The sequence below is a fragment of the Eimeria acervulina genome, genomic scaffold (genome assembly GCF_000499425.1).
Source record: "Eimeria acervulina Houghton genomic scaffold, Eah_scaff66, whole genome shotgun sequence".
NCBI lineage: Eukaryota > Apicomplexa > Conoidasida > Eucoccidiorida > Eimeriidae > Eimeria > Eimeria acervulina.
In genome coordinates, this window is record NW_013549669.1 from 4,322 (window position 1) to 20,937 (window position 16,616).

The following is a 16,616-nucleotide window of genomic DNA, read 5'->3' on the forward strand; positions in this document are numbered from 1 at the left end:
AGCACTTTCTCCAGAGCGCGATTTCCCACTTTTGCGACATTTCACCCTTTTGGACACGCGGCAGGCCTTCGATAAAGCAGTGCGGCCAGGAGGTCGATGCAGAGTGCTCTTTAGGAGCGACCCACTCTGCACTACCCTGCACTGGACTTCAGATCGGACCTGTTCTGAAGTCCAGATCTGGTCGTTTGTATGTACGGACTCATTTTAGTCGATAGCAGGAACTAACTACATGTTTCATTTCGAAAGACTTCATCTGTGAGAGCGGCTGCAGCAAACGTCTTGCTGGGCGTCTTTAGGTGTTCACTGCCGCTCATCTCACCCAGTTGCTCCACACGACGACGAAGACAACCGTGCGGGAAGATGGCCGAGTTCGAGGAGTCCCTTGAAGAACTTAAGGTAACTCCACAATCGTGGCACTGCACGCTGCCCAGCTGACGCATTGATCCCTCTTGCCCACTTCCCTTTCCCTAGGGGGCAAACTGCTGCTCCGCCAGTTGTTGACTCTACCCAGGGCTTTTGGCCGGGTTCAACAAGAGTCCGGGGTTCAATGAGGTTTTCTGTGGTGTATATTGGCGGAGTTTGCAAGATTGGCTGCCTATCTACCTTTACTAAAGTTGGATTTACAGGAAGACATCGCGAAACACCGCGGTGTGCCTTTTTCGGGAACCGTCCGTGCTGTGCTGTAGATTTGTGGTTTTTCTCTGTAGGCGAAGCAAAAGCTGTATGAGGAACAGCTGCAGCAGGTGGAAGATGCGCTGAAACAAGAAGAAACCGAAGACTTGAAAAGACTCCAGGCGGATCTGAAGGAAGTTATCCAACTGACGAGACACCTGGTGGAGTACAAACAGCAGCAGGAGCAGCAGCTGGCGGACTCTTCTGCAGAAGCAGCAGCAGCCGCAGCTGCAGCAGCAGTAGCAGTAGCAGAAGCTCCTCAAGAGTCGTCAGCCACAGATAAACAACCTTCTCCAGCGCCCCGGGAGCAGCAGCAGGCTGTTGCTCGAACCGACACCGCACCCACCCCAGCGCCAGCGGCATCCGCCCAAGAACAGCAGCCAACAAGGGGGCCTTTAGTAGGAAGGACGTGCTCTGCTGAATATGAGGGAAAGAGGTACTACGCCTCAATAGTTGAGGTAAAGCGGGACCCCAAGGTGCGTCTGCACATGCCAGCGCATTGCTTGTACATGCATCCAGCACTATTCGTTCTCGTTTCCCCACGATCGGATTAGCCTCTGCAAATAGGCTTTTGATGCCATTAAGGTTGTCCAATTTCCACACAGAGCTGCTTGTGATCATGAGGTATGGGCAGCTCTGGTCGAGTTTCGCTAGTGGCCACACGGGAGTATCGCTACAGGCCTTGCTGCTGTCTTTCTTCGGCTGCGTTGCAGGAAGGAGAGCGGGTGGTGGTTGACTTTATCGGATGGGGGAACAGAGAGGAATACCCTTTACAACAAGTGGTGCTCCTGCCTCAGGTGTCCGCAACGGACTTCCCAGTTGGCACGGCCGCCCAGGCGATTTATTCGGGAGACGGGTACGCATTTCGACGGCCGAGGGTTGCAGTAGCACTATGTGCTTATTTAGTCTGTTCATTTCTAGCATTGTTCATGCTTCGGACTCTCACTTCATCCTCTTCTTGGCGCATGCAGCGGCGCAGAGTTTGAGGGATTAAGGCTGGGGAGGAAAGGCAGTTCAACAGCGGAGACCGAAGGGTCGTGGCTGAAGCCTTCTCTACATTCCTTTTCTAAACAGATTGATTTATGGCCGATTGCCGCATATCTAGCGTTTGTTCTTAGCTGGAGTGCACCAAAAAACATACCGGTGCAGGCGACATATTCTGAAAATGTCTGAAAATATGCTAAGGCGTGGTTTTTCCGTGATCCTGCAGTTTGACTACACTTTCATGGTTCACAGAGAGTATTAAAATTCAATGCTGAGCCTACTATTGACTGTGCGAGCTGCTGATAGAGTTGCCTGCCAAATTCGAATGCAGTTCAAGCCGTGTTGCGCTCAGCCGCTGGTACGACTGCTCCATCATCGCGACGACCCCGTTTGGATTCCGTGTGCGCTTTACGGAGTATAAAAACGAAGAAGATCTGCCAGGAGACAGAGTGAGAGCGCCGCGGAAAGCCGTACCAAAAAAGAGGGCAAATGATATAATCACTCCAGGAGGTTACAGAATTCCACAGTATCTGGCCGCGAAACCAACAGGTGTGTGTGGTTGCACGTTCCAGGCATGCATGCTACTGAAAGCCGCGAAGCCTTAAGTTTTGTTTTTTCCTGACGTGTCTGCCCGTTCATTCCCTAGGACTTTTCATTGGACAAGGCGCACTGCACATTGGCTTTTTCTGTTTTAGACACGCAGGCACAGAAAAATAGCAAAAAGCGCAGAGTCAAGGCAATCAAGCAGCAGCAGAAGACGGAACAGGCAGAGCAGCAGCTGACGGACAGCGCGAAGTCGTGGCAGCAATTCAACAAAAAGGTGGGCTCTTTAAACATCAAAGCTTCAGCGGAAGGGTTTTTGCTGGCCTTTTCGCAGACGTCAAGCAGCATAGTTCATGCCTTCTTTGTTCGGGTTTGCTGCTGCGTTTGGCGCACCAGGCTGTGAAGAAAGCCATGCCAGGCTTCATGACTGGGCGAGGGCACGAGAGCATCTTCAGAGGTATTGAGGTAAAACCAAATATAAATCCGGTGGAAGCGTCTCGACAACTGCAGCTGCAGCAGACCTTCATGCCGCGTAGAAAACACGACTTTGACGAAGGCAATTTGCCAGATGACTAAGGATTCAAGTTTCAGAATTCCGGCCTCATTTCTTAGTCAGCGCAAAACAAGCCGCGCAGCATTTCCTAAGGGCATCTCGCTATACCTTGACTTTGCCCCAAAGTTGGCAGTGAGATACTACCACTTGGCAGATTGACAGCAGTGGGAAAACCGACATTTAGAAGCTTAGTGTTTCCGGCCGATTCCACTGTTTAGGCGGTCGCTGCTTTCTCTGGCAGCAGTCGTCGCGATACTGTCTCCTGCATTTTAACGTGGAGGCGCTGGAAAGACCCTCAGCTTTTCGTTGTGTCGCTTTGGGCCGATTTTTTGTCGTTTTTCCTGCAAAAGCGTGAAGCGGTTTATCACGGATTTAACAGCACCGGCCCTAGTGGAAGAAGTAGAGATGTAATTTTATGAAGTTGCACGTAGCTTCTGCTAGTGCGTAGATGCAGCATGAAGAGTTCCTCTACATATATTATACTCGGTATCCACTTCAGTATGCAACGCTTCCTAGGCAGAACGCGCCACTAGTCACTCTTGTGGGTGCGTCGGTCTCAATTTCGTTTCCGGTAGGGAACGTCGAGGGGGTGGATGCGCAAGGTACAGTTGCCCCTCTCATTCGATCATCGCAGCAAGTGCGATACGGGCAGAAACGGCCACGAGTTCCGCTTCATGCATGCAGAACAAACCAGCGAATTGGCGCAGCATCTTCAGTGCTTCCACCCAGGAGGAACCAACGAAGACAGCAGATAGTATCGGAGAAGTGGGGCTTTGGCTCCAGTGGCCGCTGGCCACGCGCTGTGCAGGCGCGGAGAGAAAGGAGCAAAGCCAACAGCTAGAACGAACAAGTGAGTTCACGGCAGATTGAAGACGTCGATAGTCAGCAATATAGAGAAACCGTTGTTCTGAATATAGGAGCCTGAAACTTTCTCTCAGTATGAGGCCGCGTGAATGAAGGTGACGTCTGTGAGCGAAGTAGCAGTCGCTAGCACCATTGAAAACCCATATATTAACAGTGGCGGCTGCCGAGCGCCTTATGGTGGTGCTTACATTTGCGTGTATGTAGCGTCGCTGAGGGCAGTGCCTGCTGCTCGCCTCCCTTTCATTTGCAAGTAGAATAAGGAACTTAGCCATCCCTGCTTGGCCTGTCAGTGCTTTTGATAGGCGCCAGTGCTGCGGAGTTGACTTACCATCAAGGAAGTACTCCAGACGACAACAGCGGGCAGCACAGCAAGGAAAGGCAGAAAGAAACATACTCGCAAAGAGCAAGAGAGATGCGCGACGGAGACAACTACAGCTATGCACGCTGGCGACGAAACTTCATTCAGTTAGAAGTTTGTTTAGGCGGAGCCGCTCACATTCCGCGAGTGTAAAAAAAAAACAGCAAGGCAGCGAGCTGCAAAGGCGAAGAACGCCAACCCAATGGCGTGCAAATGAAACGAAGAAGCAGCAATGAAGGCGCAGGGTCCGCGCGAGAGGCAAAACGCAAACAACAAAGAAACAACTGAAGCACACTGATCGCTGCACTGCCTTAAGTCTTGTTCTTCATCTACGTGCACCGGGCGGCCCGCCCTCTTTGGGGCCTCCAGGGCCTCCACTCCTCTGGCTCCTGTTGCTGCAGCTGCTGGAGCTGCTGCTGCCTCTGAGCAGGTGACGAGCGCCAGGCTGCTGTTCTTTGGGTGGCCGCACCCCCAGCTTTGCCTAGACAGAGCCCTACCTGCCTCAGCTGCTCTTCCTGCTGCTGAACACTGGGCATCGGCCCTTGTCGCTGGCATGCAGCGCAGGAGCAGCAACCAACAATTGGAATCCAGTCGAAGGGCGCCAACAGCAGCTTAGGTTGTTGCTGCAGGGCGTCTAAGAAGAGGCCCCTCAAATAGCTGCACGCGCAGAATGTAAAGCCAAAAGCAACCACCCCTGCAGATTCCAATCCAACGCACTGTGCAGAGCACGACACAGGCATCCGCCATCTGCTCCGGGAGCAGCGGCAGCAGCAACCCAGCGATCCAGGCAAAGGAATAAAACAGGAGTCGCGTTAAGGCTCACTTGTGGTCGGGAGCATCTGCAAAGTGCAGCGCTCGGCAATAAGTCATGTAGACGGTGAAGCATTCGGGGAGCCCTCCGCACAAGGCGTGGAGGTCTACGCTCATTTTCGTATGCGTAATCTTTGAATATTTGTCCCTTTTACTCGTCGCCTTGAGTCCCTGCCAAGGCAAAGACCCCCGCATAAAATACAACAACACGTAACCTAAACCCTCCAGGTCGTCCCGCCGTGCCTGCTCCACCCCTGCACACAAGCCACACACGCGCACACACACAAATACATACATACCTACCTACATACATAAATACATACATTGCATGCATTACACACATTACATACATACATTACATTCCATACATTACATTCCATACATTCCATACATTCCATACATTCCATACATACATACATACATACATACATCTTTACATACATACATACATACATTACATAAGTGCAAGTAATAAGTAGATGTGTGCAAGCATGCTCGTTGGCATGCACCCATGTAATTATGCATGCATGCAGGCGTATGCGTGCAGGTTTGCGTTGATTGAATGGCGGCGACTTGTTTTTCTATGCAGTGGTGGGCGGACCCAAATGTGTGGCGAGGGAGGCGTAGCGAGCCGTTCCCGTGAGGTTTTTCCCCTCCTTATACGGAATATGCTTGCCGTGGCTATCTCTGTATTTCTTCGCAAGGCCAAAGTCAATCAAATACACCCGAAGGCCGTCCGCGTGCCGGCCAACCAGAAAGTTGTCGGGTTTCACGTCGCGGTGGATGCAGTTTCTCTGATGTATGTACGCCAGGCGATCCAGCTGCAGCAAAACGCAGATAGACTCCTGAGTGCATAAATAAATGCATGCATACTAGCACGGTGCTCCTGGCGCTCCACATGTCACAATTACTACACCATCCTGGCCGGTGTATCTAATCATCAGGACTATACAGGAGGGGAAACAGAATGAGCTGCACTTCGGTTCTAGGATGTAGACTCAGCTAACCGATGCTCATCTAGATAGATGCAGCAGGATACAGTTATACATACAGCAGCAGAACAGCAGCAGAACAGCAGCAGCAGCAGCATAGCAGAACATTTCACTCAAAGACAATCCACTGATTCCCTGAAGAGACCTTTAAGGCTGAAAATGGGATCCAACTTCAGCATACTGTTGTGAACAACAGAACAAATGCACCAGTTGCCGAACAGACCACTGGACCCCAGGTGGCCTTGCCAGTGGCCTGTGGGAGAGGCTGGGGTGGGGGGGGAGAAGGAAGGAAGGCGCACCATTTGGATGCCGAGCTGCAGGACTGTGGGTAAACTGAAGACGCGCTGCGAGGCGTTGAACAAATACTCCAGGGAGTGCCCAAGCCGCTCCATGACCATCGCGTGCCACTCCCCCTCCAGCCCGTACCAAAAACAAACGGGAATGCCAACTGACACAACACAGCAGCCACACAATCGCCCATGCACTCCACCTGGGTGAATGCCCATATGCTGCATCCGTATGCAACTCCCTTGATGCCACATTGATGAAGCTGCCTCGCCCATATCCCAATCGCGAGCGAGAACCGCACAAATAAGCAGTACCAGCAGAGATAACATAGATACGACCACCAGCAGCAGAGGCATACGCAACAGCAGCTCCAACACACTACCACTCCCACGCAATCTGGTGCTGCGTAAGGCGGGCGGGACGGCCAGCGGCAGCAGCAGCACCAGCCCCAGGTGCAACAGCAACAGGAGCTGCGGGGGCAGGTGCTGCATCTCACCTCCTCCTTGCAGGAACTTGATGATTCTTGCCTCATAAAGCAGCTGGGGGTGTTTGGTGTTTGCAGGCTCCAACTTAATTGCCACTTCTCTGCCTCTCTGGTCCACCCCTTCGTATAGGCACCCAAAGGAACCGCTGCCGATCTTCCGTCCAACGCGATAAACCCCATTAATGCAGGCAGGTGGTGCAGATTGGCTCAACGCTACACGAGACAGTGAAGGCACGCCGCCAGCAACTGCAGCTACTGCTCCCAACGCTGCTGCTGCTGCCGCCGCCGCCGCCGCGGGAGCCGTAGCGCCAACTGCGTTCCCCCCAACTCCTGCTGCTGCTGTTCCTGCTGCTCCTGCAACACCCCGTACTCCCCCTGCTGCACCCCTTGTTGAGGGGGCAGCAGCAGGGGGGGCAGCCATATGCAAGAAGCGCCGCTACAGCCGCCGCCCCTGCCAAAGCGGTTAAGGAAACGGCAGCTCAGGCAATCTCCCTCTTTCTCTGTGTCGGTTTCGGTCGCATCAGGGTGGGAAGGAGCAGCAATGTAGGAGCCAAGCGTCCTGTATATAAATCCGTATGGCTTAAGGGGAGAAGCGGAGTGACAGCCACAACACGTGGGCAACGGAAACCGCAGGAGAAGAAAGCAGCATTGGCTGCAGTTCTTCAGAAACCTTCCCTCTGTAGCCCTACGAAGCTCCACGTTAACGGAGGCCAACAGCAGAAATGGGGTGTACTCAGGGGACGATCGGCACTGTAAACGGAGGAGAAAAGGCGAGGAGCGAAGCAAAAGCAGCTAGCACCAGCCACCCAACTGCTTTCCTGCAGGGAGAAGAAGGAATTGAGGAGGACAGACGACCCCAACAAAGATGAATTAACAAAGCCCTGCGCTGAAGTAAGGCGAGACAAAAAGTTTAGGGTCTGCAGTGTGGGCTCCTGCTGCCTGCAAGTTCAGCTGAGGGAGAAAGCCTGTAGGGTCTCATTGGAGTGGCCTTGTAGCAGTGGCTTGTGGAGGTTGGCCTTAAACTACGGCGAAATTGACGGAAGAAGGCGCAGAAGGTGTTGCTAAAGGTTGGGTGTTGGCTGCTGGTTTCCGGGTGACGCTGCGTGGTCACGGAAGTGGAGAGCAGGGCGATTCAGGGCCTTGGTGTCGTTCCAGTTTAATTGAAAGGCTAAAAGCAGTTCGACGAGGTTTGATGCCCAAGGACGAGCTCCAAGTGTGCAGACAAGCCCAGAGCGGACTGAGCAGAAACGAACCGACGGGGCTCAACGATGGAAGTAAGGAGGAGCGCGAATCGGGAAGTGTGGGTTGTTGATGCGAAAATGCTGCATGGAAAAAAACTCTACTTGCAAAACAGACAATTTCTTTCATCAGAGAGACCAGGATCGGGCTGCTCGTGGCTGCCTTCTGCTGCGGCCCAGAGTTGACCGCATTTGTGCGGAAGGCATAAAAGCTGGACGGTATGAACACCCCAGTGTGGTGGTCTCTTTCAATACCTCTGTTTCTACAAGGACCCACAATTAGTTAAAACAATTAAACATATTCTGCCCCTCCAGATCTATCAATTCAACTAAAATCGTGCCCCAGTCGTGCAACACTCGTCGCCGAAATCTCTGCGGTGCCCGTTGGACTCTGCGCGTGCCATTCGCATTCCTATTCCTGCTGGGGTGCTTATCTGCAGCAATTCAGGTGAAATTCGAATTTATTAGGATAAATTACCGGAAAATAGGTACCCTTTCCAAGCGTTCCCTTTGCGCTCCGCGCGGCCTGGCATGCAAACGACACATAATCGCTCGCATGCATTTAGACTCCCCTCCCCGTTAGAACAGGAAGTTCCCAGCACCCGCAGCGGCTAGCTGCCATTGCAGTGTCTAGCTGTAGCAGCTGTTAGCTGTAGCAGCGAACCTCTGGAGGGACAGCCACGGCGTCGCCTCACGAGAGCGCAGCGCCTCTAAACACGAATTTGCAGGGAAGCAGCCTGAGGCCCTCTCTGCATGCAAAACAACGACTCCTCCTAATGTACTTTTTGCGTGTACTGTAGGTCCAATAGTTCAAACGGAAAGAAAGTCTAAACACAATGGTGTATGCCATGAATTTGCCCTGGACTCCAGTCCAAAGCCTTGGCCGGCCATCAACTAGACTAAACAGTAGTAAAATTTCCCTCCACATACAAACCAAAAACTGAAAGGATGTTCGCAGCACATCGTACGTGACTAGAAAACCCAAAGCTAAGTACAACCTCATCTGCAGTACCTCACACGTCACTGACTCGTGCAGTGGGGTGAGGAGAGGCGGACAAGAATCCCCCGCACCTTTCATGCTTATCACGCCTTGCGAGACACCGGCACGTTTAGGGTCTATTGCGAGGACAGATCCTTCTAAACTCTGTGCAGTTACTGCATTCGCGCTGCTGTCTGCAAACCCCTACACTAGTACGGCGACCCGCGGTTCCCTTACGGGAAGCCCGCTACCAGCGAAGTCGCCGCAAACCAACAAATTTGTAAGAATATATATAGTGGGGGAGAGAGGCATGCATAAGCTTGTACCCATGTAGGTACAGATTCATGCGTACATTTAGATATATGCTATCAATCATCGTGTCCATTTAACTCGGCTTCTGTACCCTCAAGGTTTTGCTAGTGCGTGCTTCGCGTTATTTACGAAGAGCAGCACGTTCATCGCAGCTAAAGCCCCTTAAACTCCTTTTGTATCTCTCTCGAGGTAATATTGCATCTAACTGCAAGCATAAAATCGTAGCCACATATGGAGAAATCCATGCGCTGCATGAATACACTGAATGCCCGACAGTTGGTATGAATTTCTATTCATTTCTGCAAACACAGAAATGAATAGAAATCCATACCAACTGTCGGGCGCCGTTTGTTCTCTACAGCTCCGCGAGCAGTTCCCTTGTAGCAAACTCATATGAACGGGGTCCTGCTAGGAAGCAATAATGCAGCTGCTGCTGTTGTTGCAGCTGCTGCTGGTGCTGCTGATGATGAAAATTCAGTCTATAAAACCATGGGCTGGATCAGCTCCGGCTGGCCCCCGGGTGAATGCACACTGCGTGCATGCACCAGCCAACCTCACGCCACCCGCAGAATGCCGGCAGTTATCAACTTATTTATACCGTCACGAATCTTCGGATCCTGGAGGTACCTGCGCAGAAGTAGAAGCCGGGCAGCAGACACAACAACGGGTTGCTGTAGTTGCAAAAAGCATCGCCACTGTCTCGCTCAACTGCACGACCCCAAGCAGCAGAAGCAAACGCCTCGAATTTCGAGGTTTCGGGTTCAAAGTTTGAGGTTTAGGGCTTAATGCAGCTGCTGCTGCCCTGGGCTACCTACTCTTTGAGCATGGCCGGGTTCTCCTGTGCGTTTTGCAGCACAATGCTCATCTGGGGGTCCCGCAAAATCTGTTGAATTTCCGGGTCCGCCTGCGACACGCCAAGGGGAAGCGGTAGGAAAAGAGGATAAACAAAGACAACATCAGATGCAAAGAAATAACCACGGATTTCATTCGCATTCCTCTCCCATGGGATTGTGTCTGACATCGTTAGAAACCCGCGGGGCTCAGGTATCTTAACCTTAAACATCAGACCGTAAACCCTAAAGTGTTAGCCAACCCGTGCAGGGTGAATGAAAACAAAGCCATGGACGTAGACAGCCAATAGCGCAGCTGTCCCTGCATATTCAATTGTACAAAACTGGAACTTCGGTGCTGCCCATGCTGCAACGCACCATAGCGTGTCTCATTTGTTCTTCATCAACCTCGCCCGATTGTTGCTGTTGCTGTACTTTGCGGATGATTTGCATTTTGCCATCCATGCACTCCTTGCTGTTGGGATCTAAGGCCAAACCCTTGTCGAATGCCTCTAGCGCCTTCGGGTATTCCTTGAGCAGAAAGTGAAGCGTCCCCTTGCGGCTCCAGGCCTTCACAAATGTCGGGTCCAGGCTGATAGCCGTGTCGCAGTCCTGAGATAATCAGAGCGAAACATCTCGGAAAAATGGACGTGTCATGAATAAGAGAAATGCACATTCTGTAAAAATAACCAACACAAAGGGTGCATGGAGCCTGAACTAACGCATCATTCCCCTACCCTCAGTTCGATGTTGCCCGCATTGTGCGAAAAAAAGAGATTGAAGTGTAAAGAACAGGATGGGAAATATGATACACACGCACCACAGAGACATATGACGCCCTCTTCAATTAAGTGTTCACAGAAAATACGACTCATAAGGGATGTACATACACCCCACGAAGTCCCCCTGCGCGAGGCGGCGGCAGAAAGCCCCTGATTTTCTAGAACCACCTTATACAATGCAAAACGAACCTTCAGTGCCGATGGATATTCAAACAGCTTCGTTAAAGCAGCTGCTCTGTTGCTGTAGAGTTTCGCATCTTTTGGATTCCGCAGAATCGCCTCGTCGTACTCTGCAAGTCACAAGAGAATTTAACTTCAGGGGGCGAGTGGAGTGAAATTTGATCTTGATTTCACAAAAACAGATTCAACTTCAAAACAAACACACACTAATCCAAAAGGCCAGAATGAAAGGAAAACTTAATCATGTATTCTATTAATAATTGGCAATTGACAACTGACAACCATTAATTGCTATCCAGTGATGGCATGCACAGAAGATGCCTTCTAGGTGCTTCAATGTGCAGGCTCTGCTCTTCCGTCTATTCGTGCGTTTTCGTGTTTATTCGTGCCTCCCTCAGACTTTTGTCCTTCCCCTGCCCGTTTGTGTGTTCTTTGCTCTACCCCCTGTCTGGTAAGCTGGTGCATTTCCTTCTGGAGTCATCTTGTGGTGTATTTGTTAGATTGTCAGTCCGTTATCTGGTTGCTTCACCTTTCTTAGCACTTGGGAAGTCATTGTTTTTGAAAAACTCGTTTCCCTTTTGTCTGTGCTCTTCTGCTTTCTGGGGGTCTACGTACGCCTCTCTGTCGGCCTTTTCCTTCAGGCGCTTAACGTCCGCCAGCGCTGCACGAGTTTGTCTCGTGTTGGATTCACACAACGACTTTTCGTACATCTCAATCGCTTTCCCGTAGTCCTTCTGCCGCGTGTAGCAGGCCGCCATGCGGTTGTATACCTGACGTGCACGCACACCCACACGCCTATCCATTCGCACGCTACCCGCAGAACAGCAACAGGAAAAAACAAACATATCGTATTATGGATAAGCAAATATCTATAAATACATATGCTTATACATCTATTCCCCCTTCCCATGATACTGCTCAAACGCATTATATTCCATTCACCTTGGCCACCACGTCGTAGTCCGCCTTCACTTCATATCGCATCTCAAGCGCCTTGTTGCACTCAGCAAGGCATTTTTCGTACTCCCCCATCTCCATGTACACCGCTGCAGAGAATACACCCACAAATACGCATGCTCAGCGAGGCATCTGAATCCTCTTGGCTGCCGCATGCGACATCCGCTGCGTCTGGGTGTTCATCTGGGTGTCTCTGTATTACACATTGCTGGGGCTTGTATAGATAGGAAGTGTGCATCATCTGGAGCTGTACCTGCTTTGTTGTTGAGGTAGAGGATCTCATTATGATCATGTTTGATTGCTTCATCGTAGGCCTGCAGGGCCTCGTGGAACTTGCGTTGTTTGTACAGCGCGTTACCCTGCTGCTTGAACTCCTCTGCCTTCTTCTGCTCCTCAGTCAACTCCTTCTTAGGAGCTGGCGGCTCCTTTGAATCCTCATGCGTCTTAGACGGCTTCGCTGGGGCCACCTCCTCCTCCTCTAGAGTACCACCCAATGCCACTGTTATGCCTTCACGAATCCGCACGTCCTAAAAACGCACACGACTCCATTTTCACAGGTGGATGTGCATGAACACACACACAAAACTATGCGAAACTGCAAAACATTTACATATACGCATATATATTTATGTATGTGCAAATGAATACACATGCTTGCACATATATGCAGATAAATATGTTTTCATGGAGGTCACAGCCACAGATTCGCAAGCGCAAATAGGCATAAAAACAAATACACGAACAACAGAAGTAGGTGAAACAGAAGTGGGTGCAGTGTACCGGCTGGGCCATGATGAGTCGGAGGTTGCTGGGGTTTGCTTGTATCTTGGAAACGATTGAGACGAGTTTTTGTACATATTCAGGATCTTCTTGGCTGTACTTCTGCAGCTTCGGGTGACTGCGCACAGCGTTTGTTACCGCCATCATCGCCTGCAGATCCCTCATTGACGCTTCGCTCTGCTGCACCTCGGCTAGTGCTGCCTGTAGTGACGTGTTCTGGGGGTCTATAGACAACCCCTTCTGGTAAGTGGCCTCCGCCTCCCGCAACCGCCCCAAGTTGAACTCGGCCAGACCTTTTCGTGAGTAACCCTGCAGAAATACACAAAAACCGGAGGAAACGAAAGGAAAGAATCAATCAAGCAGAACAGCTATGCGCTCACCCCTCAGCTGTCCACGCAGGTAGGCGTGCAGCGGAAATCGGCTGGGGAGAACAAACTGATGTAATTGCACCGGATACGTAAAGGGACAAGAATGTTCCAGTACTGACGGCGAGTTTGCGTGGAGCCGATTGCGTGCAGGCAGAAAAGGCATTTGATGGTTTGACTACTGCGAGGAAGAAAAGTTATTGTTTGCCTTTATGCTGCCCTTTACCTTCGCCCAGTCGGGTTTCAACTTGACGCAAGTTTCCGCGTCCTTCAATGCTTTTTCAAAATCCTTGAGGCTGGCGTAGGCGCCGGATCTGTTGGAGTAGAGAACAGCATCTGAGGGACTTAATTCAATTGCCTTTGTAAAGTGCTTCACCGCCACATCAAAGTCACCCTTCTGAAAAGCTGCATTTCCCTTCGCCTTCTCCTCCTGAGCTTGTTCGGCGCCGGTAGCCATCGTTAGTAGACGCGCAGCAATATTTGTGAGAAGCAGCAAATATTGTTGAAATCGATAAATTACAGACAATATGAATCTAATCCACTAAGAGAAACCAAATAAATAATGAGAAGCCCCACTACCAGCGCAGCAACCAACTGCTGTGCAGATCACCTGCGCGTACACCCCAACCCGTCAGCTCTCCGACGACAAAGGGAGAAGAAAAACACAGCTCCTAAAACATAAAATTGCAGAAAAATCGTACTGCTCATTTTAGCTCGCCCCTTCCCCCCCTCCCCTTCCCGCCCGTGCCCCTCCAGCCCCGCGGATTCTGGTACGCTAAATCCCATTTGGCGGGGCCAGCTGGTGTTGCATGCGTTGCGGCAATGCTAGAGGAGAGGTAATTAATCCATACTAAATAACCTGAGCTTGCATTCTCATTTCCGCTCGTGAAGCTGCATTGGACCGCAAGCTTCCCACGCCTCACACCATCACGGCAACGAACCTATATGAGCCTGAGCTGCCTAGTGTGTATAATGTTGGTACGCTTATTTCCACTTGCATGCATTTGGCTTTTGAGAGCGAAGGAAGCGCTTATTAATCGCCTATAGTGTTAGTGCAAGTTGCGAAAGGGGGGCTTCAGTGCGGGGTTGAGGTGGTGTAGCATGCTGTGTCTTAAGCTGGTACCAATTGGCCCTAGAGGGCAGTCTGCACCCAAGTAGAAATGAAATCCTCTACAGTTTTAGTGCAGACAGAAGGAACTGGGGAGGTTACGCTTGCTTGTGAAGTTGCCTTTTAGGACTAGTTGCGAGGAGGCGAGGAGCATTCCGTGCGTGCCACCGCCGAATCTCCCCTAAAATCATTCCTTCGCGGCGCTGTGCCAACAACGTCTACGGACGGTAGTGAAGGCCACCTGCCTATTGAGAACTCTTCCGTTAAGCCTTTTGGCTCTACGACGACGATCCTGGTGTAAGAATGAGAAGTTTCGTTACGCTCCACTAGATAATCTTTAATTGGATAATTATGCAAAAAAGCCATTAAATGCAATTACTCAACGCAAAATCGCCATAGAATTGACACGATGGAGCACACGCTGGCTACCGCAACCCAAAATTCAACATCACGCAGACCGTATCCTCAATGAGAAAAGTCGATCTTAGTCGAGGACCCTCGTGAGCTGCAGCACGGGCATTGAAGTAATACAACCCTAAAAGCATTTGACCTCCTCGGCGGTCTGCAGGCATCCGGAGCACCGAAGTAGACTACAGCTGAACTCTAAAGCGGCCCCTGGAACTGTAATAATAGGGCCGCATGGTCTGTTGGGAGTTGGTGTGTATGCTTGTCCTTGCTGACAGGCTAGATACTGAGGGCCAAGCAGGCGTTTAGCAATTACCTCCAGTGTTAGTGAAAGCATCATAAAGGGGGATTATGCATGCTTCAATCTATGGTTGCAGTAGGAGTTGCAGGAGGGGACGGTGCTACTCAAGACAGGCCGCCTCCACTTCGCGCCGGTCCCAAGACCTTGCGCTGTCTACCCGCTCTGTCCTGGACTCGTGGAAGCTGAAGACGAGGAAATTTGCCTTTGCAATACTATTTTCCCGAGTATATCGGCTCGACTGCATTTCACGACGGGCCTTAGGTGACATTGTGGACTCCCGTTGCACTTAGAGGCGCCATATGAGCCCAAGGGGGAGGCAAGAGTCCTGGTTTAAGCGAGTTCTGCAGCTTTTGCTGCTTTCATACCGGAGCCGTTAAAGCATATTTCTCTGCTGAGTGGCGAAGCACAGGCCACCACAGGGACGTAACGAACACTTCACCATCGTATTGAACCCAACATGGCAAGATACAGCTTGGTCGTCGCTTTTCAGCGAAGCCTCTGTACGAAGAGAAGCTAGATCGTATAATCAGGGAAACCTTCTACGGATACCGCAGCAGGTCAACGTCTATGCCTGCCGCCCGTCGGTGAGTTTCTCATAAGCTCCTAAACCGCCGTCAAAACTATATAATTTTCTATACAATTACTAATCGCGCTTGAGTTAAATTCCAATACCGAAAGAGAACTTGGTTTCTGCCGCTGGTTTATTAATTACGCTTGGCTTCAGCTTCGCCGTCGAAAAAGCTGCTTATTTCCTTCATGTCCATTGCTCTTGTCGCTACACGCCGGAGATACAGAGGCACGCCCCACCGCGTCGCACCAGGAGCGGGGTCTTAAGGGTGTCAAACTCCGCAGATCAGGCAACCCTGACCATCTGGGCCCCGTGTTCTGGCCCTCATCTGGGCCTGCCTTCCTCCTTGTGCCAAAATGTGATATTTTCCGTCACTCGTGCCAAAGTGTAGTAATCGGCACTGTAGTGAACATACCTGTTAAGTCTATCCACAACGAAATTGCTCTGGAGGCCTCCTACCAATGGCAAATCCGCAATGAATTCTGTCTGAGCGTGCGTCCACATCCATTTAGGGATGGAAGCCAAGCCAGAGGGGTCTGGGTTCTAGAGTGTTGTGTTGGCTTTGCTGCGGATATTCCTGAGGCGTGAGGACGCATTTCTCCACTGAGAGGGGCAGCCTAGCCCGACAAAAACTTTGCCAAACGTCCCCAGTGTCTTGCTGACACCCCTATAGTAGGCTATGGCCTACTATACGGGTGTCAACAAAACACGAGCATGCAGCGTGTTCGTGCATTTTGCGCGAAACGTCTGCACGAAACGGGCCTAAAAGATACAGTTGCTGTAGTCCACGCTGAGTCTGCTACCGCAAAAAGCGGTCGTCCGTGACGCACTTCTTGCTATCAGAAACCGCAGCCACTTAAGTGTCGGCGGAGAAAGAGAAACTTTAGTTAAAATGAAGGCAGGGACCAGTGAAGTTAAGCGCAGTCGCGGAACAAATGTCTTACTATTAGTGTGTCTGGGGAGTGAATCTGTGACAATGTTGGCCTTCTGGAGTGTGAAGTTATACTGCGTGAGCCCACAACAATGCCGACAAAGTCTTTCACTATCGCAGTTTTGAAAATTCTTTGTCATGCCTGACAGTCGTTAAGGATAAGCTTGAACAGTGAAGTACCTGCAAGATAATTAATCTGGACACTCCCATACTCCCAGTCAGAACATATAGAGCACCTCTTCACCTACCAGAGACTTCTCCTCACTTTCCGTATAACGGTATAAGTGGCGAGCGATTATTTGGTGTTTGCTTGATCTGCTTGTTCGTTTGGT

The 16,616-nt window shown here is 50.9% G+C and overlaps 3 protein-coding genes across 3 annotated transcripts; 1 reads left to right on the forward strand and 2 right to left on the reverse strand.

The window, feature by feature from the left end:
• Nucleotides 1-360: 360 nt before the first annotated feature.
• Nucleotides 361-2,775, forward strand: EAH_00012010 (hypothetical protein, conserved; the record flags this gene model as incomplete). Its single annotated transcript, XM_013394744.1, has 6 exons — nucleotides 361-396; nucleotides 708-1,148; nucleotides 1,386-1,528; nucleotides 2,009-2,105; nucleotides 2,360-2,476; nucleotides 2,596-2,775. 6 exons carry the CDS (start codon nucleotides 361-363, stop codon nucleotides 2,773-2,775), a joined length of 1,014 nt encoding a protein of 337 aa, XP_013250198.1.
• A 1,528-nt stretch (nucleotides 2,776-4,303) lies between these two features.
• EAH_00012020 (Casein kinase one (CK1), putative) lies at nucleotides 4,304-6,969 on the reverse strand (the record flags this gene model as incomplete). The annotated part of the gene is made up of 5 exons (XM_013394745.1): nucleotides 4,304-4,631; nucleotides 4,798-5,038; nucleotides 5,386-5,629; nucleotides 6,076-6,224; nucleotides 6,561-6,969. The coding sequence occupies 5 exons, from the start codon at nucleotides 6,967-6,969 to the stop codon at nucleotides 4,304-4,306; spliced, it is 1,371 nt and encodes a 456-aa protein (XP_013250199.1).
• A 2,662-nt stretch (nucleotides 6,970-9,631) lies between these two features.
• On the reverse strand, nucleotides 9,632-13,428 carry EAH_00012030 (Hsc70/Hsp90-organizing protein, putative; the record flags this gene model as incomplete). The annotated part of the gene is made up of 9 exons (XM_013394746.1): nucleotides 9,632-9,704; nucleotides 9,893-9,981; nucleotides 10,286-10,519; nucleotides 10,879-10,979; nucleotides 11,399-11,639; nucleotides 11,812-11,915; nucleotides 12,080-12,353; nucleotides 12,607-12,915; nucleotides 13,198-13,428. The coding sequence occupies 9 exons, from the start codon at nucleotides 13,426-13,428 to the stop codon at nucleotides 9,632-9,634; spliced, it is 1,656 nt and encodes a 551-aa protein (XP_013250200.1).
• Between the last annotated feature and the right edge of the window lie 3,188 nt (nucleotides 13,429-16,616).